Genomic DNA, 26,404 nt, shown 5'->3' on the forward strand with positions numbered 1-26,404 from the left:
CTGCCCATCTTGAATCCCTAGCTGCAGCAGGCCTGGAGAGGGCTGGGAGTGGAGCGTTACCCCAGGACTGGAGACAGAACCAGGATGAATGATGGGCCATTGTTCAGGTCGCCAGGGTTGGGCTGGCAGCTTGGGGCTCATCTGGATTCACGGACTCTTCCAGACTTGAGCTGTCCCTGTTTCACCTGCCTCTCCCCACCCTTTGGGAGCCCGAGTGAGACCCTGGAAGTTGGCAGGGATGTCACACATACTCACCTCAGGCCCTGGCATGCACTAGAGAGCCCGGGCCTCCTATCTTCCTGCCACAGTGGCAGGAAAGAGGTTGGGAAGAAGGAAAACGGGTGTGTTGGACACATGGGGGATACAGAAGAGTTTAAGCAAAGGTTTAAACCTTTGAAGTGGGAGCTGGTGGAGGCTGTGCTGCCATGGCCAGGGGCTGCGAGGGGGGTGTGGCACACATGGCTATCTCTCAGACCAGCTGCCACCGGCCCAGCCAGGTCCCCTTTTTTGTTCAGGTTTCCATCTCTGAGTGGACAGCCCTGAATGTCTCAGGACCAATTTTTGTGCAAAGACAGACACTTTATTTTCCATGAGGGGAGCTACAAGGCATCCACAGATATATGGGGGAGAGGGGCTCTCTGTGACCTTGAGAACTTGGGCACTGTGACCTTGAGAACCTTGTCCAGATTCTGTAGTCTCCAGGGTGGGGCAGTGCCTGACCACAGGCTGGGTGGGCTAGTCTCGGCCAGTCCAGCCAGCCCAGGACCGCTTCAGTCTGGTTTGGTTTCCTGGGTTGAAATAATAACCCTTCAGGCCCAACTTTGGCCAAAGATAATGATTCTCTGGCAGGGCCCCCAGCTGGGCGGGGTCAGGCACTGGTCTTTCATAGAGCAAAAGTGGGCTTCTTCCTTGAGCCTCGTCTTGCATTCTCATAGTGTGGTTTCCTTAGGTCCCCAGGTCTGCCAGACAAACAGTTCCAACTTCTTGGGGGTCTTGGTGGAGGTGGGGCAGGAAAGACCGCCCACTTCCCCAAGCCTCTTGGAGGTAGCTCCCCGTTTGCATTCTTGACTCTCTGCTGCCCTCATGTGGCTATGAGGCTAGTTGCCACCCCAGCAGTGTACAGGGCAGTGTGCATGCATGTGTGTGTGTGTGTGTGTGTGTGTGTGTGTGTGTAGGGACTAGCAAGGCTGGGTCTGAGGCAGAACCAGAGAGCTGGCCCTTGTGTCTATTCTAGTGAGCAGGGGTGCTCACTGTCCCCACCTCCGGGTCTGGGTGACACAAGTAGCTCTAGGGCAGCCGTGACACACTTGCTTATGAGAAGCTGAAAGAAGAGATGGAACTGATGCTCATTTTCAATGGAGGGGACTAGACATCAAGATCTTAAGGACAGCTGAATCATCTGTTTTGACCATGAAGGCAAGTTCCCACATGCTTACCTGCCGAACAACCATGGCCACGTTGGCCTGTAGAATCCAGGACAGGCGGACCTAGCTCTGTCCTGGGAATAGCAGCTCAAGAAGCTGTCAAGGAAATGGGGAAAGGAACAGATGAGGGAAAGAGAGTCAGTCCATCCCTCCTTTGGTCCTTGTGCATGCGTGCTTGTGTGCTAACTCGCTTCAGTCGTGTCTGATTCTTTGCGACCCTATGGACTGTAGCCCACCAGGCTCCTCTGTCCATGGGATTCTCCAGGCAAGGATACTGGAGTGGATTGCCATGCCTTCCTTCAGGGGGTCTTCCTGAACCAGGAATCGAACCTGCGTCTCCTGCATCTTCTACATTGTAGGTGGATTCTTTCCTGTTGAACCACTGGGGAGGCCCCTTTGGTCCTCAATCCTTGCCAACCACCTGCTTTCAGGCCAGCCTCTGGCCATGGCCCCTGGGGCCCTACCCAGCACCTACTGTTTGCCGTGAAACGAGGGTCACAGGTCTGTAGCTCAAGCTGCTGTGTTGGTAGTGTCCAGACTGACAGAGTCAGGAGTCTTCAGAGGTTATTTTCATGTGGGGGTCTCAGATGTGGGTCTGCTTCAGAATCATAGGGAGCTTGTTAAGATACCCACAGATGTCCGAGACAGCTGATCCTGTCTGTTGCCTCCTTTTGTTTTTTTAAAGTATCCTTCTAAAACATTTATTTATTTGTCTTTGGCTGCACTGGGTCTTCATTGCTGTGCACGGGCTTTCTCTAGTTGTGGCAAGCAGGGGTTACTCTCTAGTTTCAGTGTGTGGGCTTCTCACTGTGACGGCCTCTTGTTGTAGAGCACAGGCTCTAAAGCGTGGGCTCAGTAGGTGTGGAGCACTGGTTTAGTTTCTCCGTGGCATGTGAAATCTTCTCCGACCAGGGGTCGAACCCCTGTCCCCTGCATTGGCAGGCAGATTCTTCACCACTGGACCACCAGGGAAGTCCTGCTCCTTTAAGGCTGAAGAGACTGAACCCCGGGAGGGAAGCAGGTCTGGCTGAAGGTTGCTGCTGAAGGTCATAGTGAGTTCAAGGGTTTCAACCTGGTACCGTTCTCCTCCAGTCCAGTGGATTGGTCCATCAGTGTGGTAAAAGGCTTCTTGCTCAGGGCAGAGGGGGGATCCTGAGCAAGCCCCTTGGGATGTCTGGGAAGGCACACAGGAAGCTCCCTCCCCTACATCCTTTCTGGGTCCTGCAGCAGAGCACCCACCAGACTGATGACCTGTGAGGCCGGCTGGAGCGTGTCATACTCCGCAAAGAGGTGGCACACATTCTCCTGGGACTCAGTCTGGCTCTTGGCCACAAACCCAAAGATCCTGATGGGAGAGGAGAGCCGGGGTGAGGAGAGCCCAGGGAGGCACGAGACTGGGAGCTGGGGAACTCAGCCCTTCCCCAGCCCAGCACCTCCTTCCTGCCCTTCGCCAACCCAGCACCTTGTCATGATGGGAGCTCTCCTAGCGGGAGGACGTGCCTCCTCCGTCAGACTGGGAGATCCCTGAGTTTAAGATCTGGGTTTCTCTCCTTTGGAATGAGGGCCCCTGAGGACAGGACCTGTGTATTCCCCAGCAGACTGGAGGGTCCCTCCAGACTAAAGCCTGTGCCTCCCCGAGAAGACGGGGCTCCCAGGCTCCTGTCCACCCCATTCAGACTGGTGGCTCCCAGAGGGCCAGGGCCTGTGCTCTCAGCAAACCCATGGGCTCTTAAGGTCAGCATGGGGCCTCCCTCCTTCCCTGACTCCCTCCCTGTGTTGGGTCCGGGCCCTGCCCCAGGGAGACCTCTCATGGTGACTGACTGAGTGGACAGGAAGGCCTTACCTAGAGGGCTTGCAGTATTTCTGCCACCTGTGGGAGAGGAACAAAGATAGTCCTGGGTACCGATTCTCCGCTCCATTTCACAGAACTCTGGCTGAGCCCCGCGGGGTGGGAGGAGCCGATAATGGCCAGCTGTGTTTCCTCTGTCCCCACCATGCTCCCTCCCTTCATTCTGTTGCTCCTCACCCCTTGAGGTTCAGAGGCTCTGTCTGGGACCCTAGTCCCAGAGTCAGCGGGCAGCTAGACCCTGGCTGGCCTTTTCAGTCTGGCCCAGACTTGAACTTACTTCCGTTGCTCGGGATCCATGCCACAGAATCGGAGGGTGGCAAGGGGGTAATGGCGCCGGAAAAATACCCTGGGAGGAGGCAGGGAGGGAAGGGGAGCTGATGAGAGCCCGTCCCAGTGTCCTGGCCCACCTCCATCGTCTCCAGCTTCCTGTCCTCCAAGAGCCTCCTAGTTCCATGACCCCTGACAACCTGCTGTGACCTTTTCACTGCTGGCCCTGGACACGTGTTTGTATTTCTCTCCTTTCATGAAGGTCATCTGCCTTGTGTCCTATGTATTGGGGTTTTCTACCAACCCACCCAATCGCCCACTTAATGATTGGAGGGTAGAAATTGCTGGAGGAGGACATGGCAACCCACTCCAGTATTCTTGTCTGGAGAACCCCACAGGAAGAAGAGCCTGATGGGCTACAGTCCATGGGGTCACAAAAAGTTGGACATAACTGAAGCGACTAAGCACGCAATTACTGCTGGTCATCTCTTATTCCTCCAGCCCAGGGCCAGGATCTTGCTGGACTGAATCCCTGAGCCTGGGATGGAGCGATCTCACTGGTCCCCCAGAGTCTGGCCTACAGGAGATGCTCCATCAATGGATACAGATTTAATCAGTGCCCTATGACTGTTGTTAATTCCAAATCCATCAGTCACGATGAAGTGGGGCTTCAGAAAGTAGTCATTGCACTGAGGCCCAGAGAAGGCAGAGAACTTGTCTGGAGTCACTCAGCACATCACTGACCTCATTGGGTGCAGGAGCCTGAACTCCAGCTCTACCACTGCTCCACAGCCACCTCAGCCATCCCCTCCAGCTCACCCTGCCCAGCTCCGCAGCCCCAGGACAAGGGAAGTCCCTTACTTCCTCTGGACGTCAGTCAGGGTGATGCCCTGCTCGGTGACTTTGAAGTGGACCACGGTGGGCGTGGGGAGAACATCCCTCTCCAAGGTGGCCGAGATGGCCTTCTCCACAGCCAGGGCTCCGCTCAGGGTCTCCACGCTCACAGAGCTCAGGTACAGGGCATGGCAACCTGGGGTGGGGGGCGGGTGCAGATACTGCTTTGGGGCCCTGCCAGAATCCACTGGGTGAGTGGAGGTCACCCTGCTCTCCCTCTGCCTAGAACTGGGGAATAGGAATGCCATCCTGTTTGGGGAATCTAGCAGGCTTCCTCTTTGAGCCATCAGGCGGGTGGGTAGGGATTGTGTGGGTGACTGAAATTTGGGGCTAACCCCAGAGGACTTTGGGGTCATCTCTTGTTTGCGTTGCTCTGGCCTCTGGCCCTCCAGCAGGAGGCAAGGACGGGATGCTGCCCTGTGTGTATAGGGGTGTCCAGGCAAACCTTCCTTCTGTCCCATGGCTGGTGCTGCCCCCACCCCTACCCCTGACCCCCAACCGCAGGGCCCTGGCTCCTTGCTGAGAGAAGAGGGAGGAGACGGGAATGGGGAGGGGCCTTTGTGCTTGGGGCACGGAATAGGAGCTGTCAGTCACCCAGGTGCTGACCCGTGCCTGGCCCTTGGATGTGATGAAAAGTGACCCTTCCCATATAGACCGCCCCCAGGACTCAGACCTGACTCTCCACGGAGGATGCCCTCTCCAGGGCCAGGCCCTTCAGACCCAGAGAGAACCTAGTTTATCCATGTGTGCTCCCTGTATGTGGGATGGGCTCTAAGCCTCACCACGCCCGCCCCTCCTCTCCTGCCCCTCTTCCTCCTGGCCTGCTGCCCTCAGCCTCTCATCTCCTGGTTTACAGGCAGAGGGAAGAATGTGGCACCTTGTTAAAGATGGAGAAATAAAGCAGCAATGGGAAACACGTGTGGACCTGCATGTGCCTGCACAGGGCTGGGAGGTGCCCTGGGGCGGGGCACAGCCAAGCCTTCCCCACCCTGCCCCCCAACTCACCGGCAGATTTCTTCAGACAGGAGGCCTGGCCATCTGCAGAGGGGTCGGAGGCCCCGTCTCCACCTCCCAATTCTGAGCCAAAGCAAAGGAACAGGCCCCCAGGGGTGGGGTGCAGTCAGTGGACCCCCGTCCTAGGAACAGGCCTCATTCAGCCCTTCAAACGGGTCCCATCTCCGCCCCCACCTTCAGGAAGTGACTTGGCTGAGAAACCAGGTGTGATTCCTGTAATTAGGCAATCGGAGCTGCCCTGGGCTCCCCCAAAGCCTAGCTGGCAAGCTTTTTGATCCCTCCTTCCCCCTCCCGCCTCCGGCCCCTGGACTGCAGCAGTGACCTGGCCTCAGAGGCCCCTGGCCTCAGAGGCCCCTGACCTCCTGCTTCTTTCGGACCCTGCCCCAAAGCCAGGCTTTTTTTTTTTTTTTTTTTTGCAGAAAGCAGGGAGGCTCTCGCCATCACCACACCCGCGGCTCCCTTGGCCTTGACTCCTCTCCCTGAACCCCCCCAGCTCTCCTGCACACCCTGAGATGTGGGGGCACCTGGTGTTGTGCTGGGCTGTAAGCTCTGGAGAGGGCTCCCTGACTTGGGCTGGAGGTTTGACTCTGTGCCCTTGAGGAAGTTACTTAATGCCTCGAATCTTCCTTTTCTTTCTTTCTCCCCAAATTTCACCCATTGATCATTTGTTCTCATAATCCTCTTCCTTGGGGTTCATGAAACAGCTGTCTGTACCTTTGTGCTCTGTTAGCTCCCTGAACACTTTGGAACAAGACAGTAAGGGAGACTTGGGTTCAGATTCGACCCTTCCTTTTCTTATCTGTGAAATGGGGACAGCAACAGCAGTGACTATTTCACAGGGTTGGAGTGAGATGTGAATGGAGGAGGGGACGCCCAGTAAATGTTGGAAAGTGAAGTCACTCAGTCGTGTCCGACTTTTTGCGACCCCATGGACTGTAGCCTACCAGTAAATGTTGGACCTGGAAGTAAAAACCAAACCTGGCCGAATGGGCAGATTTATGCTTCTTTTCTCCTCTCCAAAACAGAGCTGCTATTTCTCAAACATCAACTCAGTACCAGGCGTTGTGCCAAAAGCCTTGCCTGAGCTTTTTCATTTCACCCCCTACTCAGCCTAGAAGTAGGTGTGATGCTAACTGTGCCCATTTCATAGATGAGGAAACAGAGGCTCAGTGAGGTTGACCTTCTCAGATGCTCATAGCTAGGAGGTGGAGATGTGGACAGACTCCAGAGCACGCACTTTTCACTGGGACACTAACATGATCCCTAAGTAAGGTGAGAGGTGACCCCTGAGAATGAACAGGTGCGGAGCCCCAGCCCACCTTTCTGCGGGATGACGAGTTTGCAGGGCAGGGCCAGGGCCATGATGGAGTGCTGGCACACGAAGGCAGAGAGGCTCCCTGTGAGGAAACAGAAGCTGTGCATCAGGAGCCTTCCCCAGGCCACCTACCCTGCCTGGAAGGGGCCTGAGGGCTGGAGAGGCTCAGCTCACCGAAGTAGGGTTCCTCGTCTGCTCCCTTGAGATGCACCCCTTTGGCGGAAGACTCGATGAGGAAGTGGCGAATGAGGTCACTGCTGTCCTCGCCTAGTCAGAGAAAGCATGTGGATGGAAGTGCAACCTGTTTCCTGACCCGCCTCTTCCAGTCCATCCAGAGGTTAACTTGTCCATCCCCCTGCCTCTGGGTGGGACTGCAGGTAGGTATCCTATCCTCGAGGTGTCCCATGAAGGAGGTGCCGACTACGTTTTTGCTCAAAGCCTTGTGTCCAGTAGGACACAACTGAGTGACTTAGTATGCACACGTGCAATTCTTTTTTCAGGAGACCTTGCTTTTGGTTTCAATAACTCTTGGGCTGGGTTTCCCGCTCCCCCTTCTTACTCCCTCCCAGGTGCTATCATTCTCCATCATATGGTCCCTGCTGGCGCCAGGCTGGCCTTGGGAGGGGGCACCACGCCCCTGGCCTCTTCTCCACCAGCCCACAGCTTCCTGCTTTCTTGGGACTCCTTGGCAGGTCTTCCTTGATAACTAACGCTGCCCAGAGGTCACTTTCTTATTTGAACAGAGAGGTGTGGTGTAGAGAATGTGGACTTGGGGTTTTTATCCTCTTTCTCTATTACTTGCTGGTTCAGGGGTCATTAACTCCCTCTGGGAGTTGTCAGTTCCCTTATCCATTCCTTGTGTAAGAGCTACAATCCTGGGCCTTCGATGAAGGGCTGTGGCCCAGGAACCCTGTAATGCAATGGTCTGTTCCTGTCTCTGTCCTCAGTGAGGTTTCACTGGTGCCTTGCACAGTGTCTGGGGTAGGGTGCTCCATCCACGTGTGCTGAGTGCAAGACCACAGGGGCTAAGCTAGCATACACGCCATTGTTGTGTAGTCCCTCAGTTGTTTCCAACTCTTTGCGACACCATGGGCTGTAGCCCACTAGGCTCCTCTGTCCGTGGAATTTTTCAGGCAAGAATACTGGGAGTGGGTTGCCATTTCCTTTTCCAGGGGATCTTCCCAGGGATTGAACACAGGTCTCCACGTCTCCTGCATTGCAGGTGGATTCTTTACCACTGAGCCACTGGGGAAGCTCATAAAGCCCAGTATTTACTTAATAAAAATAAATTGAATTCATGGAGGAAAAAAAGTCAAACTTTATAAACTTGATATAAAATGTTACTAGTTACTTCTTATTTGAGAAAACCAGACCAAACCAAAAGGGTCTCATTTTCACACGTTATTACTACATTACATTCCTTTGTGAGAAAGCCGGTCTGGACAGAGGTGGATACCAGAAGAGCGCAGGCTGGAGGGGGTCTGGGACCTTCCTCTTCTTCCCACCGGAGGGTAGAGCAAGGAGTCTGGGGACTTGGGGAGCCTCAGTGCCGGGACACCAAGGTCGATCCTCCCAGGAGTCATTATGGGAATGGCCCAAGGTTACCCCCAGGTGAGCGGCAGAGCTGGGACTGGAACCCACCACACCCAGGTGCCTCTAAGAGGCCTTGATGGAATACACAGACAGCCTACCTGGTCGGCTCTGGGCAGGTGTGGGGGCCTCCTGCACCTTCAGGGCAAGGCCGAAGGAGCCCCGGTATGAAGAACTGTCCCGCACGATGAAAGCCCCCGGCTCCTCCTTCCTCAGCAGCTCGATGGCTGGAACAATCCTTGAGTCAGAGAGAGTCACCACCCCACCGGGATACCCTCCCTGCCTCAGCCCAATTGGGTCCTCATAGAGCAGATGGTACAGAATTGCCTTTGGTCCCCAGGAAGTCCTTTCTGTTGTCTAACCTCCACCATTCCTGCTACAGTCTTTATTTGCTTGGGTCATGGGGTTTGCAGCAACACCCCCTTCCCTGGACTTGCAATTTGCCATTCTGTTCCCTCCTCTACATGAACCCAGGGCCCCATCTGCCCGATGTGGGGTGCCGGGACCCAGACCTGATTCCTGGGTCACTCAGTCCCTGAATCAGGGCTTCATTTTACCTTGCTCTCGGGAGATGCTTGGCTTAAACCAGTATTTAGATGTGTCCATCACAAACTTCATGGTGGGCTGCATGTCCCTGGCAGGACCTGGAGACAGACAGGGAAGGAGAACCCTGTAGGCCGGATAGAGGGGAACTGAGAGACCCTCCCCTTTCTCTGCCCAGCGGTCCCATTCAACCCATCCTCCCCTATCCCTACTCCGTTGTATCTCCAGCTCCCTAAAGGGGCAAAGTCCATCAGAAGAATCCCAGGGCTTTGTGCCATCTAGGAATCTACCCTTGTATCCTTGGTAACAGATCACAAACAAATAGATTAAAAATTCAATGAGAAACAGTTTCTCAAATTGAATATTACGCAGTAGAGACAGAAACGGGATAAATAAAAGACTCTGAGATGCATCATTTGCTTGACTTTACATTTTTCTTCCCCTTTAATAATCCTATGAGTTTCTTGGTGGTGGTGGGGATATTCAGTTTGCAAAAGAAAATGAAGAAAAGGAGAAAGGAAAGGAAGACAGCAGATCTGGGCAGAAGAGCATCCAGGAGTCCGGAGATGGAGTCGGATTCTGATCTGAGATGGCTCTTTCCCTCCTGAAACCCAGAGGTAACTGAGTGAACCAGAAATCCTGTGAGGGTCTGTAATGCTCCAACAACTCGGAAATGAAGCTGAATCTTGTCTTGAGAATAGTTGGTGGAATTTGCTAAGATCCCAGGGATAATGTGTGATTATCTGGGAATCACCAACCCTGGATGGGGATATCACCAGGCCAAATAAATGTGCTCTTTGAGATGTGAAAATTCCACCCACCCCATTTCCCTGGGTCCCTAATGGTTGGATGACATCACCGACTCAATGGACATGAGTTAGAGCAAACTCTGGGAGACGGTGAAGGACAAGGAAGCCTGGCTGCAATTCATGGGGTCACAAAGAGGTGGACTCGACATAGTGACTGAACAACAACAAAGGCAGAGAGCAGTGGTTCTCGGTTTCAGCATCTTGAAAAGGTGTGTTACTGCCAGTTGAGAATAACTCATCGTAAAAAATGTACTGATATCTGCAAACGATTTGTCCTAGGAAAATGTTCAAAGGCATGCTTGTCACCTCATTTTCTCTTGTTCTCATTGACATGGCTTCGTGGGTGGGAACGAGCAGCGGGCTAGAGTGAGCATTTCACACCCCCCAGGAATACCTTGATGTCTGTGGCCATGTGAGGGCTGAGAGCCCGGGAAGGAGATGACTGAGCCACAGGCAAGCAGGCCTCCTGTCCTTGGGGCTCAGTGGGGGGCTCTGCTCCTGGGAGAGAGAGACCCCAGGGTGCTAAGGATTAGCCTGTGTTTACTGCTCTGGGCTCTGGTTGGCTTTGTTCTTTTTGGATGCCTGTAGTTCATGACTACAGGGAGGAGGGTGGTTGCTGTTTTGTGGTTTTTAGCTGTCTGAGTTGGAATGCATTGTCTCCGTTACCCTGTCCTGCCCCGTCTGTGTTCGTCATCCGCCAACGTCAGAGTTAGGACTGACTCTCCCTCTCCTGGGTTAGTCACCCAGCCTGCTGCTTCCATATCCTGAGGGTCTCCTGGCTCTGTCTGCTCTCCTCCACCCTCTGCCTCGCCCTGGACCACTTTGTGATGAAAACCCAAACAGAACCAAATAAAAACTGCTCTCCCTGCCAGGCCAGGCCCTGCAATTCATCTGCCGCGCAGCTGCCAGAGTGATGGATTGAGCATGCGCCTCTGAGTCCATCACTCTCCGGTTTGAGAGTCTCAGAGGGTATATCAGTCCTGGGTGTTCTTTGGAAGGACTGATGCTAAAGCTGAAACTCCAATACTTTGGCCACCTCATGCGAAGAGTTGACTCATTGTAAAAGACTGATGCTGGGAGGGATTGGGGGCAGGAGGAGAAGGGGACGACAGAGGATGAGATGGCTGGATGGCATTACTGACTCGATGGACAAGAGTTTGAGTGAACCCCAGGAGTTGGTGATGGACAGGGAGGCCTGGTGTGCTGCAATTCATGGGGTTGCAAAGGGTCGGACACGACTGAGTGACTGAACTGAACTGAGGGTCTCCTGGTCCCTAAAGGGTAAAGTTTACTCTTCAGCTTGGTGTTCATGGTCTTTCCCAATCTGGCCCCAGATTACTCCCAATGACCTCACCCTGCACAGCCCAACATCCAAGTCATTTCCTAAACATGCCATGTGCTTCTACATCTTCATACCTCTGACCTGGCTGTTCCCTCTGCTGGGGCAGCCCTTCCTCTGCTGCTCTGGCCATGAACTTTTGATCCACTTTTTGGCCTCCCCACTTCTCCAGGTAAAAAGGCTCACTCCTTCCTCTGTAGCCTCACAAGACTCAGAACATCTCTTTACTTCTGTGTTTATCCTACTCTGCAGTAACCCTTTGGGTTTTCCCCCTCTCTAGACTGTGTTCCTACTAAGTGGCACAGTGCTTGGCACACAGTAGGTACTTAATCAGTGTATTGACCCACTCTTGAAGAAATGCATTGGTGCTTTGCCTGTTCTCCATTAGCCAAACCTTACAAAGCGAGAGGTATTGACTGGTTTACAACTTACCCTCCGGGGATGCGGTGGGAGGGGCTTCTGGCAGGGTCTGGCTGTGGCTCCTGGTGGCTGGACAGGGCGTGCTGGAAGAAGTAGCCCCAGGGCGGACAAAGTCCTGGGGTCCTGGGGTCCTCTGGGATGGGGGAGATCCTGGCTCTGGGAAACCGTTGATCAGCACAATGGGTATGTCCGTCATGGAGTTAGTGATGGATGGTGGGCAACTGCTGGCATGTTCCTTGGCCAGTGGTGGGGAGCGGGTTGCTCTGGGCTGGCCCATGCTTGGGGTGGCATTGCTGGGGACCTGGAGGTCACTGGCTCTCGTACACAGGGACACTGGACCAAGGTTGTGGAGGCTGGAGGAAGAGCTGCTGGGGCTTTCCAAGGATCTAGAAGATGACTGATGGCTGGAGATGCTGGAGTGGAGGAGGGACTGGCTGCTGTGAGGGGAGAGAGCAGCAGGAAGGCAGAGTGTTAGGAGGTGGGAGTGGACTGTCTGGGGCCAGAGCTGGGCTCTGGAATTTAGTGATGTAGGTGCCCGTGGCTTTGGTCAGAGAACTGTATACTTCGCCCATCCACCCCCAACCCCGTCCCCAGAGCCCATCTGAGCCCTAAGGGATGCTGATGGATATAGGAGTGTACCTGCAATGTAGGGTCTGTGGTCAATTAAAGTAGCCAATGGGCTGCCCCCTGCAAGGGACTCTGTTCCCTCTGCCTTCCAAGCCATCCAACTGAGTTGTCATACCAGCCATCCTCCCTACCCCCCATCCCCAAGCATTCCCAAGAATCCGGCACACAGGCTGGACCTGGGCTGGACTATGTCCATGACTGATGCAGAGGGAATTCTCCAGCTGGAGGAAGAGAAAGAGGCCAGTTCTGCAGCCAGCCAGGCTTCTCCCTGAGCTCAGAGGCCCATGCCAACGCATGGCTGTGGAATCCCAGTCTCCTTGCCAGGGACTGCCTGGGCACAGTGACTTTGGAGCTGGTATGGGGGACAGAGGTCCTGTGGTTTGGTTTTCCAGGGCAAGATGGGTAAGTGTGTGACTCTACTCAGAAGCCTGCAGAGAACTGCGCTGGGGCGATTGTGAATAATGCCCCGCCAGATTTGCTTCCTTCCTGCTAGGTTTTGCCAGGAACAAAGATGAAGGAAGCTTTTCCCAGACCCTCGATTCTGTTTATATTCTGTGTTTTAGTTTTTTTTTTTTTTAAATCTTCCTACAGATGGGCTGTAGGAGGGCTGGACAGGATACAGGTGAGCCTCATTAATGCAGTAGTTCTTTTCCCAGGAGGTAAATAGAAGTCAAGATTTTCCTATATTGAATGATATTCTAAATGCTTGAGGAAAGCTTGAGAGCCAAATGGCATAAAAGAGAACATTCATTTTTATTTTTGGTACAGTCCCAGATTTTGCTCAGAAAGAGCGGGATGTCTGATTTAGGGTGTGTGTGTGTGTGTGTGTGTGTGTGTGTGTGTGTGTGTGTGTGATGAAGGCAACATCAGAAGCTGTAGTGGGAGTTACCTACCTTCCAAATACATAGCTGACATCAGACGCTGGGCTGCCTGACAGCATGGAGACTCTGCTGCTCAGCTGTGGGCCCTGGCCCCCCAGCCCCTTCTCCAAGCTTGGGGAAGCCACCAGTGGGGAGCCCAAGCCGTGGGGGCCTGAGGCCTTGCTCCCCATGCCAGGAATGGAGATGCTGGGAGATGTTGGGGGGTGAGAGGAGGGAACTGCCGAGGGGGGAGCGGGGTGCTGGTGCCCCCTGCCCTGGCTCCCAGAGAAGATGAGGCTCTCGCTGCTGCTTCGAGTCTCTCGGGGGAGGTCTCTGGAAAGGAGTAGGCCACCAGTGCGTGGGGAGCCGAAGGGTGGGGTGACAGATGGGCTGCAGCAGCTCCGCGGGCCATCGTGGCACCTTGACCTGGTGGAGGTCACCTCGATGTACTTTATATCTTTGGGGAGAGAAGCAGAGCATTGGTGAAACCAGGGAGCTTAGACTCGCAGAACAAGGATGCTGGAAGAGTCCTCAAGACCATCTGGTCTCTTCTTTCTTAGAGAGTGCTGTGCTGTGCTTAGTCATTCAGTCATGTCTGACTCTTTGCGACCCCATGAACTGTAGCCTACCAGAGGAGCCTAGTGGGCTACAGTCCATGGGAACTTCTCCAGGCAAGAATACTGGAGTGGGTTGCTGTGTCCAGGTGTCCCGCATTGCAGGCAGATTCTTTACAGTCTGAGGTACCAGGTAAGCCCATATATATGTGGGCTTCCTAGATGGTGCTTGTGGTGAAGAACCTTCCCGCCAATGCAGGAGACATTAAGAGACGTGGGTTCAATCCCTGGGTTGGGAAGATCCCCTGGAGGAGGGCACAGCAACCCACTCCAGTATTCTTGCCTGGGGGATCCAATGGACAGAGAAGGCTGGCAGGCTACAGTCCTTGGGGTCACAAAGAGTGGGACATGACTGAAGCGACTTAGCACGCATATATTAAAAAAATTTGGCTGTGCCCCAAGGCATGTAGGATCTTAGTGCCCCAACCAGGGATCAAGCCCATGTAACCTGCAGTGGAAGTGTGGAGTCTTAACCACTGGACCACCACCCTTTCTTATACAGATGAGGAAACTGAGGCCCAGGGAGATGTTTGTTGGAATCAGGATCAGCCTCCAGCTTCACCTTCAGGGACCAGTTTCAATGTCACCCTCTCTGTGACAACTGCCCGTGGGTGGAGAGACAGTGACACGAACATGGGCTTTGGAGTCAGACAGACCTGGGTTTCAAATCTGGCTCTGCCCCTTGCTCTCTGAGAGCTTGGCGAAGTGACTTGACCACCTAGAGCCTCAGTTTCCAGGCCTGTAGAATTGGGTGGCTATACCCAGCCTCTTGGTGTTACAGTAAGGATGAACTGAGATGAAGGTAGGTGGCACAGCACAGCGTCTGGCACATAGTAAGCCTTTTAAAGCTGAGAGATCCTCTCCTTCGTGTGTGTTCCACTCCCCAGCCGGAATGACTGCACTGGTCACATCTTGAGATGCCTCTATTACTTGGCTGGTGAAAGCGGTTTCTATGTCTGTGCCTGCAACGGAGGCAGGGATTCTCAAACTTGGTTGCATGCTAGAATTACCAGATGAGCTTCGAAAAGTCCTAAAACTCAGGCTCCATCTGGTGCCAATTAGATCAGAACCTCCAGGGGTGCGCCCAGGCCTCAGGGTGTTCGCTTAGCTCCCTAGGTGTTTTCACCGTGTACTGGACTGCACCACTGTGGTCCCCGGCCCTGCAGCATCCCTTCACCAGGGAGCTGGGAGATTGTGCAGAATCTCCGGCTCCACTCTAGGCCTACCGAATCAGAATCTGCATTTTAGCAAAATCCCAGGGGAGCTGGGTGCACCTTGGAGTTTGACAAGTCAGCGTTAGGGTTCACTTGCGTGCCAGAACTCCCTGGGGGCAAGGCATGCCTGCCTTACTGAGCTGTAGACTCTTAGCACCCGAGGCTGCTGACTCACTCTGATGCTCTTTCATTCCCTAGTGGGGGCACCTAGGACTCTTGTTCCTCCCTGGAGTGGGGTGCCCTCTGGTTCTGCCCATGGGGGGATGGGTACCTCTCCTCCTGACTTTGGGGAGGGGAGCTGTTCTTGGTGCTGTTCTGGGAAAGGAAATGAACGAAGGGGGTCATTGAGCTGCTCCCTTCTAGAGGGTCGTGAGTCCTGCCTCTGGCTTCCCAGGATGAAGACTAGGGCAGAGTCATGGGAAACTGTACACTTAACTCCCATCTGCCAGCCTCCCACCCCCCTGGGCTCTGGTGCATGCACTATCCCCCCTCACCACCCCCGAAGTCCCTGCCTGCCCTAGCCTGCTCTGGGGTAGGACCTTCTGGCTCAGGACCTTCTAGCCCTGCTCATGGTTACTGCCTCTGTCTGAGCCTGCTTGGGCTGGGTAGGGGTGGAGGATTGCATCAGATGGAGAGGGGAGGCTGGCAGGTCGACCTGGGCATGCTGTCCCAGGGGGTGGAGGAACAGGCCTGGCTTTGTCGACAAACAAACCTAGGTGTGAGTCTAGGCTTTGCCACTTTCCCGCCAAGAATCATCAGGTAATTTTCCTAACTGCTCTGAGCCTCAGTTTCCTCATCTGTAAAGTGAGGATCTATGGTCCATGGTGGGCTTCAAAGAGCGTCTCCTGCCCACCTGCTTTTGGGGGACAGTATTGGCCAGTTGGCTAATACTCTGGCTAAGGTAAGGGTCCCACTGATGAGGGCAAGAGAATATTTGGTACAATGTATTGTGGGCTCTGAAAGGGAAGTTTTGGACTGGGGTAGATTCTTCTGCAAGGTTGGCAAGCATGACTTTTTTTTTTTTTTTTTAATCGGTCTTTATAGTATTTATGGGCTTCCCTGGTGGCTCAGATGGTAAAGAATCTGCCTGCAATGAAGAAAACCCGGGTTCGATCCCTGGGTTAGGAAGATCCCCTGGAGAAGGGAACGGGTACCCACTCCAATATTCTTGCCTGGAGAATTCCATGGACAGAGGAGCCTGGTGGGTTACAGTCCATGGGGTCACAAAGAGTTGGAGACAGCTGAGTGACTAACACTTTCACTTTCACAGTGTTTATGCTCATAATCCTTTCAAACCTCAAGACTGCCCTTATGCCCAGTGCCAGCAGGCCCGCTTTTACAGTGCATGAAACTGAGGCTTGGAGAAATGTAAGGGTAGAGCTAAGATTTACGGCCCCTTTTAAAACAAAGGCTGGTATTTACTGAGCATTGTGGGCTAGCACTGCCACAGGCATATTCCCTGTGTTAGCTCATTTAACTCGCATGACATCTTGACTGAGGTAGGAAACATTCTTAATTCCACGTCAGATGAGAAGTCAAGGCTCACAAAGGTTGAGGAGGGACTCCCCTGGTGATCCAGTAGCTAAGACTCCACGCTCACAATGCAGGGCCCTAGATCCCACAGGCCACAGTTAAAGATCCCATATGCCGCAGTGGAGATGGAAGGTCCAGCATGCTGCAACTAAGAGCAGCCAAACAAATACATGAATAATGTTACAGAAAGGGTTGAGGAAACTGATCCCTGCTCCTGCACTCTGTCTGCAGGGAGCTCTTCCACAGAGACAGGCTCCTCAGGACCCTTTGCCAAGGCCTTACCGGTAAGTAGGAGCTCAGCGGCTTTGGGGAGGGTCTCCCGGCCTGGTGAAGAGAGACCAAAGGCCTAGCTGAGGGACTGAGAAAGAGCAAGCAGACTCGGGCAGGAAGGGAGGGAGGAGTCCTGGAGCTGTGAGTCACTCCCGCTGCTGTAGCCTGGCCTCGAGGTGGATGTGGCTGGGGTGGCGGGGCCCCCACCCCATCACCTGCGTGCACTTGCTGTTTACAGGCCCGTGGGGCAAGTCTGAGCAGTGCTGGGTGGATGCAGGCGCCGGCACCAGGCCGGGTGGGTGGAGGGGGGCCTGTGTGGGTGGGGGGCGGACAGACGTTTATTAGACACCCTTCACTCAGGATTGGCAAACTGCCTTGCCTGGCAGAAATTCTGGAAAATAAAATGGAGGTCTGTTCCAAGGATGGGGAGGGGTGGCAGAGGAGGGGATACGGTGTTTGCTTCTAGAAGCTGTGTTCCCTGGGGGTGGTGGATACATGCCTGCTCCCCGCTACCATGTCGCCCCTGGCCCGCCTCTGGTTAATCTGAAGGAAGGTCAGCAAGACGCAGAGGCAGAGAAACTGGAGGGGTGGTGGTGGTGTAAACTCAGTGAAGCCCTGGAGGGCAGAAAACTTGCTCCGAGGAAGAAAGAAAAGTTAGAATATGGACTTTGGAGCCCAGAGGCCTGGGCTTTGAGCTGACCTACCACTCACTAGCTGTGTGACTGTGGCCATCATTTCCTCCCCCTGAGCCTCAGTGTTCTCATCTGTAAATAAGGTTTCCACTATTTTCTTCCCAGGGTAGACGCTGGGATCATGCTTACAAAAATCCCTCTATACATTTTTAAGGGAGGGATCGATATAGAATAGCCAATGGTTAACTTTTGATTCTGCCAAGTTGGGACAAAGAGAAGCTGTGAATGTCTGCTAGCATCACAATTACAGAACATCTTCCACTCAACACGCCAAAAGTAGGACGAGTGAGAGTGCAAACAGAGGGGCCCTGCACACTGGGCACATTTGGCTGGGTGAAAACTCACTGAGGGGCTGTGGGCCGGGGAGAGCTTTGTCACCAGGAGCAGTGGTCTGAGGGGAGGGTTTGGGGAGAGAGGTGCAGTCACCACAGTGACAGGCAGGCTCTCACTATTCTTGTTATGGCAGAGAACTTCCAACAGGGAGCTGACCCTCTGGATACCCTAGGAGGTAGTGAGCTCCCAGGCATCACTGGTGTTCAGGCAGAGGAAAGAGGAGAGGATTTTTAGAAATTCCATCAAGGGGAGCTAGGTGGCTTCATCAGGACCCTGGGACCACTGCTGCCCTCTGGCGCCCCCTGCTGCCAAGAGTCTGGTAATCACATCCTCACAAGAGCAGGTTGTGCCTAGGGCATCTGAAAGGCCTGACTACTGCCCATCCGTCCCTTGGAGGAAGAGCCTTGTTGTCAACACCCCAACCCCATACATGTGCACGCTACCCAGAAACTGCTCTCACCCTAGTTGGCCTTGACTGCATAGAAGCCCTGCCTTGGGGCATGAGCATTAAAGTCCCGGGCTTGCTCCTGCCAGTGATAATTAGGCCCAAGCTATCTTTTCTGCAGAGACATGCCCACGACTGGCCTTAAGAAGCAAAAGACTGTTGAGGGATGGAGGTGGTTCATTTAACAGGCCTGGTAGGCAATGCTCCGGGAGCAGGAGCAGAAGGCCGGCTAGAGCCCAGGAACCCAGGTGCCAGAGGACCTGGGTGCTGGGCTCACCTCCACCCCAGGGTCTGACACTGTCCTGGAGCTGGTCCTAAATGCAACTCCAACGTTGACTATAAACAGCCACCACCGATCATGACCTATAGTGTCCCAGGATTTGTGATAAACACCCATCAGATGTTATTCCTTTTAATCCTTGCAATACCCTTTGAGGTGAAAACTCATCTCTGTTTTACAGAAGAAGAATCTGAGACACAAAGAAGTGTAAGCAGCTTGTGCAAGGTTTGCACGACTCCAGTGATTAGGCTACACTGGCTTCTCACTCAAGTCCATCAACCAAGTCTTTTCATTTGTAAAATGAGGATAAAATATTCGTCTCATGGAGGTGGATTGGAGGGATCAAATTATTATCATCAAAGGTTCAATTATTAACTGCTCAACACACAAGTGCCTGGATAGGATGATAAATGCTCAATAAGCAGAAATTCTCCTGGATCCCATCTCTAATCTTCTCTGTATCCTCTAGCACACACTGATTGTTTAAACCCCTGGAGGCCTCAGTCTTCCAGCCTGTCTAATGGGGCTGCTGCTCCATGATCCTCATCCTCAATGTATACTTGAAACTCTTTGGGAAACTAAAGCCAGATGCAGAGATTTCTGGACAATTGTGGAGGTGGTGGTATCTTGGAGTTGGCTTGAACTAGCTCAAAAAAGCTGATTGTTAAATTTTCAATATTTTTTTCAGCTTGTTGCTAAATGATGTAAACATTGTAAGTTAATATAGTTTGATGCTTTAGGCATTACTAAAGAGTAAACTATATAAATTTACAATGTAGTGACATATTAAAAACCAAAGTAATAAATACTCAAAAATTCATCATGTTCTAATTATTTGACTATGTCTATACTTGAAGTTATTTACATCTATCGTTACTGGTGAGGTGAAAATACTATTCCTATAAAAATTTCAGGGGACCAAGTTAGAACCTAAAGAGAGACACCACAGAAGACTAAGATTCAGGGACCACACATTTATCGAGCTCTTATTTATATGCATGGCATCGTATAGTATTCTTACCTGTATTAGCTTATTTTAATTCTTTGAGAAATTACATAAAACAGGTATCCATCACTTTCCAAACTCAAGAACCAAATAGAATTGGACAGTGAGGACTACTTATATTTATCCCTTGTATAGAGCGGAGGAAACAGAGAGGTTAAGAAACTTGTTTAGAGACGCACAGCAGTCCCCAACAGGACATTGTTCTGTGTTCCTCCGATTTGATAGAAAACTCCTTCCTCATAAGGACTGGTCCCCAAGTCCTCTTCCCAGCACTGTGCCCCAGTTCCTTACCCAAGGCTTCAGGCTCTTCTTTCTTCTTTCCCAAGGTAGTGCTCTGGGTGGGCTGGGCCTCGGGGCCACCAGGCCCAGGAGGGAGCAGCTGGAAGGTGGGATCCAACTCCAGAATCATCTGGTTGAGGCTCTCCAGTGAGAAGTCAATGTAGGAGTCAAGGTCTTCCTGAGCCCCTGAGACCTGCTCCCCTGGGGCCTTCAGGAGGCAGCTGGCATTGGCTCCAGCCTGTGGGGCTGGCTGGAGCCTGCCAGGGGGCCCCTTGCAGGGCATGGGGGCCATCAGCGCCTGCGCTCCCCAGCCTTCCGTGGTGTAGTAGGGACATGGCGGCGGCAGGCTGGGGCTGGGGGCTGGGTGCAGGGCCCTCCTGGGTTCCTCACAGGGAGCCAAGCCGACTGCGGGGCCTCCTGCCAGCAGGGGGCTGGACATCACCTGTGACATGTTGAGGGCAGTGACTTGGCAGTTTACCTCTGGCTTCCAGCCAGACTCACATCCCACAGTTGTCACTTGCCAACTGGGAGCTCCTGGGACCTGAAAGAAGCCAGGGGTGGGAACTGAGTAATTTCTGTGGATGAAACCTCTGCCTCCCCTCCCCATAAAGAAAGGCATATATATTCACTCATTTAAAAGCATGGCTGCTGGAGCCAGACTGCCTGGGGTTTGTATCCTGGCTCCCCCAGTTACTAGCTGTGCAACGTTGGGGAAGTTAATTAACTTCTCTGTGCCTTGGTTTCCTCATCTATAGAATGAGTTAATATTTATGATATACTTAGAACTTGCCTAGTACATAATAAGCAGTATGCAAGTGATGGATAAATAAAATAATCTCAATAGATGTTTGATGGCTACCTATTATGTTCCAGCCTTACTTTTAAAATAAATAATAGCTAAAATTCCGGATTCCCAGGAGGCGCTAGTGGTAAAGAACCCACTTGCCAATGCTGGAGATGTAAGAGACTCAGGTTAGATCCCTGTGTCGGTAAGATCACCCAGAGGAGGGCGTGGCAACCCACTCCAGTATTCTTGCCTGGGAAATCCCATGGACAGAGGAGTCTGGCAGGCTACAGTTCATAGGGTCGCAAAGAGTCAGACACAGCTGAAGTGACTTAGCATAGCACGGCACAGCTAATATTCATTGAGTAATTATATGTACCTAGGCTCTGGTGTATAAAACCTTTTAAAATCCTCATAACAACCCTATGAAGTAGATGCTATTATTATCCCATTTTACAATGGGAGAACTGAGACACAAAGAGGTAAGCAACTTGCCCAAGGTCGTCAGGCCAATGGGTGTCAGGGTAGGATTGGACCCCAGCTGTGTGGTGTCAGGGCCCCTGCATTTAGCTGCTACTCAGCCTGGGCCAGTTGGTGAAACAGACAGGCAAGCAGGTGAGCAATCACAACAGTGTCATCGGGGAGGAGGGGAGTCAGAAGGGACTCAGTGGGCACAGGGAAGGGGAGGGGGGAGGCCAGGGAGTGGGGGAGGCCAGGGAGGACTTCCTGGAGGAAGGGACATGTAAACGGAGACAAGGACGAAAAACAGGAGCTGGCTGGGCACACCAGGTAGGGGTGAGGAGGCAGGTGTATTCAGAGGCTGGATGGACCGAGGAGATCACAAGACGTTACTGAGCATCTGGGAAACAGAGAGAACCTAGGGTGAATGGAGGGGAGGTTGGGGTTGGGGAGGCAGGCTGGGCAGACCCTGCAGAGCCTTGCAGGCTGGGTTTGGTAGTGCTGACTCAACCCTGAGGGCAATGGAGAGCCACAGAATAGTTTAGAGTTTAGGAGTGACATCATCAGATGATATTCACTCCCTGGGGGCTCATCTGGGAAAGAGACGTCCCGGGCTTCCTGACTGTGGGAAGTTCTTCCCGTTGTTTAGCCTTAATGCTACATGATAGCAGTTTCTTCCAGGAGGTAAGAGGTTCCAAAACAGAGGCTGCCAAGAAAACTGTAAGGAGCTGGGACATGCTGATTGTGCTACAACTGCCTGCCCTGAGCCTCACCTTCCCCCTGCCCCTAGCACTCCCCAACTCCACTTTTCTCCTTTTCCAAGATATGTCTATTACATTCTGCTTTAGAGTTAGACCTCAGTCTCGGAAAAGTCATTGAGACCAGTCTGGGGCAAATGAAATGAATGCAGACTTCGGAGTCTGGAGATTTGAATTCAAACCCCAGTTCAAAGAGTTCCTTAAGGACTCGCTCTGACCCTCAGTTTCCTCATCTGTGAGATGGAAATAAGAATTCCTGCTATATATCCTCCCAGAAGGTGGTGTGGAACCAGTGAGATCCTGCTTGTAAAAGCTATCGGACAATTCTAAATACTACTTAGAAATCAGGGCTTATATAGAATATAACGCCTTCATAATAATAAATAATAAGAGCTCCCATTTACTGAGAATTTACCATGTGTCAGGCACTGACTTTCCCCATGATAACTCTTCTAATCCTCTCATAACCCTAGGAAGTACTGCACCCCTATTACCAGTCCATTTTACAGATGAAGATACTGAGATTCAGAGAGGTTAAGAAATCTGTGTCGGCCACACATCCAGAAAAGTGATAGAGCTGGGTTTTAAACCCAGGCCTGGACTTTCGACCTTTAACTGTTTATATCACATGGAGTTCAAATGCAGAGAAACACCTGAGGTCCAGAGAGGGACTGTGAGTTGCCTAAGGCTCCTGCTAGACCTGCTGCCAGACTTCTCTTTGGCCAGATCCTGGAGGGGGCAGGCACATGTTAGGCTCGGGAAGCGTGTCTATAAATGGCAGTGAAAGGGAACGAGGAATGGGCCTTCAAACTCCTTTCTAGGGGCAGCTAAGGACATCAAGCTTTGGCTCCAAGCGCCCTGGGTTTGTCGGGGCAGGATCTCTGCACACCCTGAAGGTTTTCTGGCTGTGCCTCAAAGAGGACCTAGGGTTATGGTCTCTGGGGAATGCACTGGGTACCTGGTTCCTCCCCCAGGACTAGGATCCAGGATATCTGCCTACTGATTTGGAATCTGCTTTTATACCACCCTGGGCAAGTGTCCTTTCCTCTCTGGGCTTCAGTTGTCCCACCTGTATAATGGGAATGCAATCGTAACAGACACTTAAAATGTACTCATCTTGTTTTCTCAATGGTTCTCTGAAGAAAGTACTCTTACGGTGGGGCTGGAGAGGTTAAGGGACTTGCCTGAAGTCATACAACTCACAGCACCCAGAGTGGAACTGGGATCTGAACTCAGGTGATCTTGGCTCCCGGTCCCATAGTCCTTGCCACTGTTTCATAGATTTCATAGATCCATTTCACCTTTCTCTGCCCCTTCTGGGATTCTAGAACCCAGTGGGACAGGCCTGAGATTGAGCAAAGTTTAGGCAGCCCCTTGGGATTTTCTTTAAGTCTTCTCACTTTTGACACTCCCCAAAGCACCACCAGACCTCCCAGGGCAGGATCTGGCCTCACCCCTTTATTCCTGGACACTCTTTCTTCTGTCCCCACCAGCACACGTCTCTAGCTCTTTCCTTCCTGATCAAAAGGGGAGGGGAAGACCCCTGGGCTCAGCACTCTGTGTGTGTATGTTGGGGGGCCGTAGTGCTCCAGCCAACTCAGTCTTATTTATAGGTCCTGCCCACCCATGGGACTCAAATCTCCTTCTTTGTTCCCAAGGGCTCTGGAGGCAGGGAGATCCTGATTCCTGGGCAAATCCCCTTGTCAGTTTCATTGCCAGCTTCTTCTCCTGACTCACTCTTTCCCTCCTACAAGCCCAGGGCAGTGGAGGGAGAGGATGGCAGAGGGGAGGACAAGTGTCCCGCAGAGTGCCTCACCTCACTAGCCCAATCCCCTCCCCACCCCCCTGCTGGAAGAGTGGCTTCTGATCGTCCCCTGGTCCCCACTTAGACCTGGAAAAGCAGACCTGGGACAGGAGACAGGGACCCGCAGGGGCAGTGAAGGTCTTTCCCTAACCGTGCCCTGCCCACCCTCTCCCTCCCATTCTAGGATTCCTGCTGGCCTCTGAATGATCCAGCATGGGTTGGGGGGTGGGGCGGGGCTAATGGCCAGGCCCTGAGGGCTCTGGGCTGGTGGACAGGAGGATCGGTTCTGGGTCTATTCCCTTCCCAAGTCTCAGGACCCTGGGCAAACCCCTTCCCCTCCCCAGACCCTGGTTCTCTCATCTGTACACTGAGGGCTACAGATTTAGTTCCCTCAAAGTGTAGAACTTGAGTCTGTGGTCCTGGGACCATCTTGTCTGTCTCCACCTTCACTCTGAGCCCCAGGAGAGGAGAAAAACTGGGGACAAGGGCTGGCTGAAGGGGCTGAGCCTCCTCCTCTTTTCTCCTTGAAGAATAAAGGCGCCTACCTGTTGTCCAGGGTGAGCAAGACGCTTCTGCCTTCACTCTTGGCTCCTGGGACAGACGAAGTGAGGCGGTTGGTCAGAGCCCAGGTGAGGAGTAAAGGGAGGCGCCCTTCACCTCCAGCCCCGCCTTAAGAGCAGCCAGCCAAGCCCGCCTGCCCTCCTCCCCACCAGCCCTACACGTGGCCTGACAGCCCACAGGCCCCACCCGCCTGTCTGGACCAGCTCAGGTGGGGCTGGCACAGGCAGGGAAGGGAAGCCTGGCCTTGGTGGGCACTGGAGCCCGGTGTGTGAGTGTGTGTGAGAGGCTCTTAAGCATCCTATTTCCTCCCTGGGCGCTGAGTGCTCAGGGGAACCTCTGCTTGGACAGGGGCTTCTTAGAACCAAGTGTGCTGTAGGTGTTCCCTTCACCTGAGTGCCAGCCAGGGAAGGGACACAGGGTTGGTTGGCAGAGCTAGCAGAGAGTGGGGAGCAGGATGCCAAGGGGCAGGAGACCCTTCCCACAGGCCTCTTCTGTGCTCTCTGAGCTGGGTCATACTGCTACAGGTACTGGGTAGGGGCCTGCTGGGACTCACGCTGGACACAGATCTTGTCTTTTTTTCTTAGTCTGGGAATAGGCTTCTAACTCAAGGAGAAGAGGCTCTGCGTGTCTGGAGGGCTTTGAGAAGGGGCTCAGCGCCACAATGGTCTTCATTCATTCACTCACAGACTATCCCTGTGCACATTCTGGTGGAAGTTCCATGTGGGAGTGATGGCAGAAAGTCCAAAAGTCCAGACATCCCCTCTCCCTGGCTCCACCTCCCTTCCTGTTCTGTGTCAGGGATCCCAGAATGTGGTGGGCATCCAGACTTTGTTGGGGAGGGGCACTGTGGTAAAGCCGAGTCCCCTCTGGGCAGGTTGGTTGGAAGCTAGGGAGCTGGCATACTCTCCAGCCCAGGGACTCAGGGTGATCCCAGCAGGGGCTTATCTTAGGGGTGGGTTGGGGGGAGGGCTGCCCAGAGCTCCCGTGATGCTCAGTAGAAGGGCTTCTGGCCTTAAAGTCTTTGATGTTCTGTGGCTTCATGGAGGCATCATGGCCTGTGTCGAGGGAGGCCAGGAAGCACAGCTGAGCATGGCAGTGAAAGGTGATGACTGAAAGACTCTGAAAGGTGTCTCTGGATGTTCGCGCAGCCAGCAGCCCATGGCTTGGTGAGCAGTTGTGTCTTTGAATGAAGAAAATGATGCCCCTCCATTGGGGTGTGTGCAGTGCAAGCCAACATGCACTGCCCACAGCAGCCTTATTCACGGGCAGTCAGCTGCTGAGATTCTCGGGGGAAGGTACAGGTTGTGGGGTGGGGGATGGAGCATCAGGCCGGGATTGGAGTGGTCCTGACATTGGCCCTGGCTGTGTTCCTGGGGGCTGGAACCAAGGGCAGTTTTAGCAGTGGTTCTTCAGGCCTGGGAGCCCTAGGCTTGTGCCCCTGTGCCTGAGCGTTACAATCTTTCTTGGCAGATTTGACCTTCTTGGTTCACATTTGGCTGTTCCCTTTACCTTAAGCCAGTCTCAGGAACACTGATTCCAGCCTCAGCATCCTCACAGACCTTGTGCACCATACCTTCCTGCCTCTGCCTAATCCCCCACCTCACTCTGCTACCACCATGCTCCTCTGAAATCATCAGCCTTTCTGCATCGATGGATATGACCATGTGATTTTTTCCCCCTCTCTAACTTGTTGATGTGATGGAGTATATTAACTGATTTTTGAATACTGAACAAACCTTGTATACCTGGGATACATCCTACTTGGTTGTGCTGTATAATTCTTTATACATTGTAGGACTCAATGTGCTAGTATTTTATTGAGGATGTTTGCATCGATGCTTGTGAAAGATATTGATTTGTGGTTTTCTTGTAAAGTCTCGGTCTGGTTTTGGTATTCGGGTGATGTTGGCCTCCCAATTAGCTCATATTCTCTTTGCTTCTAGCTTCTGAAGGAGACTGTAGAGAACTGGTATAATTTCTTCCTTAAATGTTTGGTTGAATTCACCAGTAAACCCACCTGGGCCTGATGCTTTCAGTTTTGGAAGATTATTAGTAGACACAGGCCTATTCACAACATTTCTTTCCAACCTCAACATACAGCATTTTCCTGGCTGCTGGGGGGAACTTGGTCTATATCTGCACTTCCGAGACAAGGGATTCCAAGTATTTTGATGGATCCTGAACTCTGCTCACTAAAGAAGATGGAAAACCAATCAAACAAAAAATGTAGTTTCCTACAGGGTGTTTTTTTTTTTTTCTTGTCAAGAATCCATTCAAAATACACATTCATTCAAAATCCATTTATTGACTGCTTTGATGTTAGGCACTGGGATACCAAGATGAATGGGACAAGATTCCTGTCCCCACGGAGCATACAGTCTATGCATGCTCTGTAGAAGCATGGAAGTTCTGTTCAGTTGC

The 26,404-nt window shown here is 52.8% G+C and overlaps 1 protein-coding gene across 1 annotated transcript; it reads right to left on the bottom strand.

The window, feature by feature from the left end:
• Nucleotides 1-1,181: 1,181 nt before the first annotated feature.
• TNS4 (tensin 4) lies at nt 1,182-24,042 on the bottom strand. Its single transcript, XM_005898041.3, has 13 exons — nt 23,968-24,042; nt 19,630-20,158; nt 12,985-13,408; nt 11,477-11,901; nt 8,911-8,997; nt 8,455-8,580; nt 6,938-7,030; nt 6,768-6,845; nt 5,440-5,511; nt 4,402-4,570; nt 3,551-3,619; nt 3,268-3,294; nt 1,182-2,769 (listed from the first exon to the last, which is right to left on the bottom strand). The coding sequence occupies exons 2-13, from the start codon at nt 20,066-20,068 to the stop codon at nt 2,628-2,630; spliced, it is 2,151 nt and encodes a 716-aa protein (XP_005898103.1). The 5' UTR covers nt 20,069-20,158; nt 23,968-24,042; the 3' UTR covers nt 1,182-2,627.
• Nucleotides 24,043-26,404: the final 2,362 nt, after the last annotated feature.

This window comes from Bos mutus, chromosome 19 (genome assembly GCF_027580195.1).
Source record: "Bos mutus isolate GX-2022 chromosome 19, NWIPB_WYAK_1.1, whole genome shotgun sequence".
Classification (NCBI taxonomy): domain Eukaryota; kingdom Metazoa; phylum Chordata; class Mammalia; order Artiodactyla; family Bovidae; genus Bos; species Bos mutus.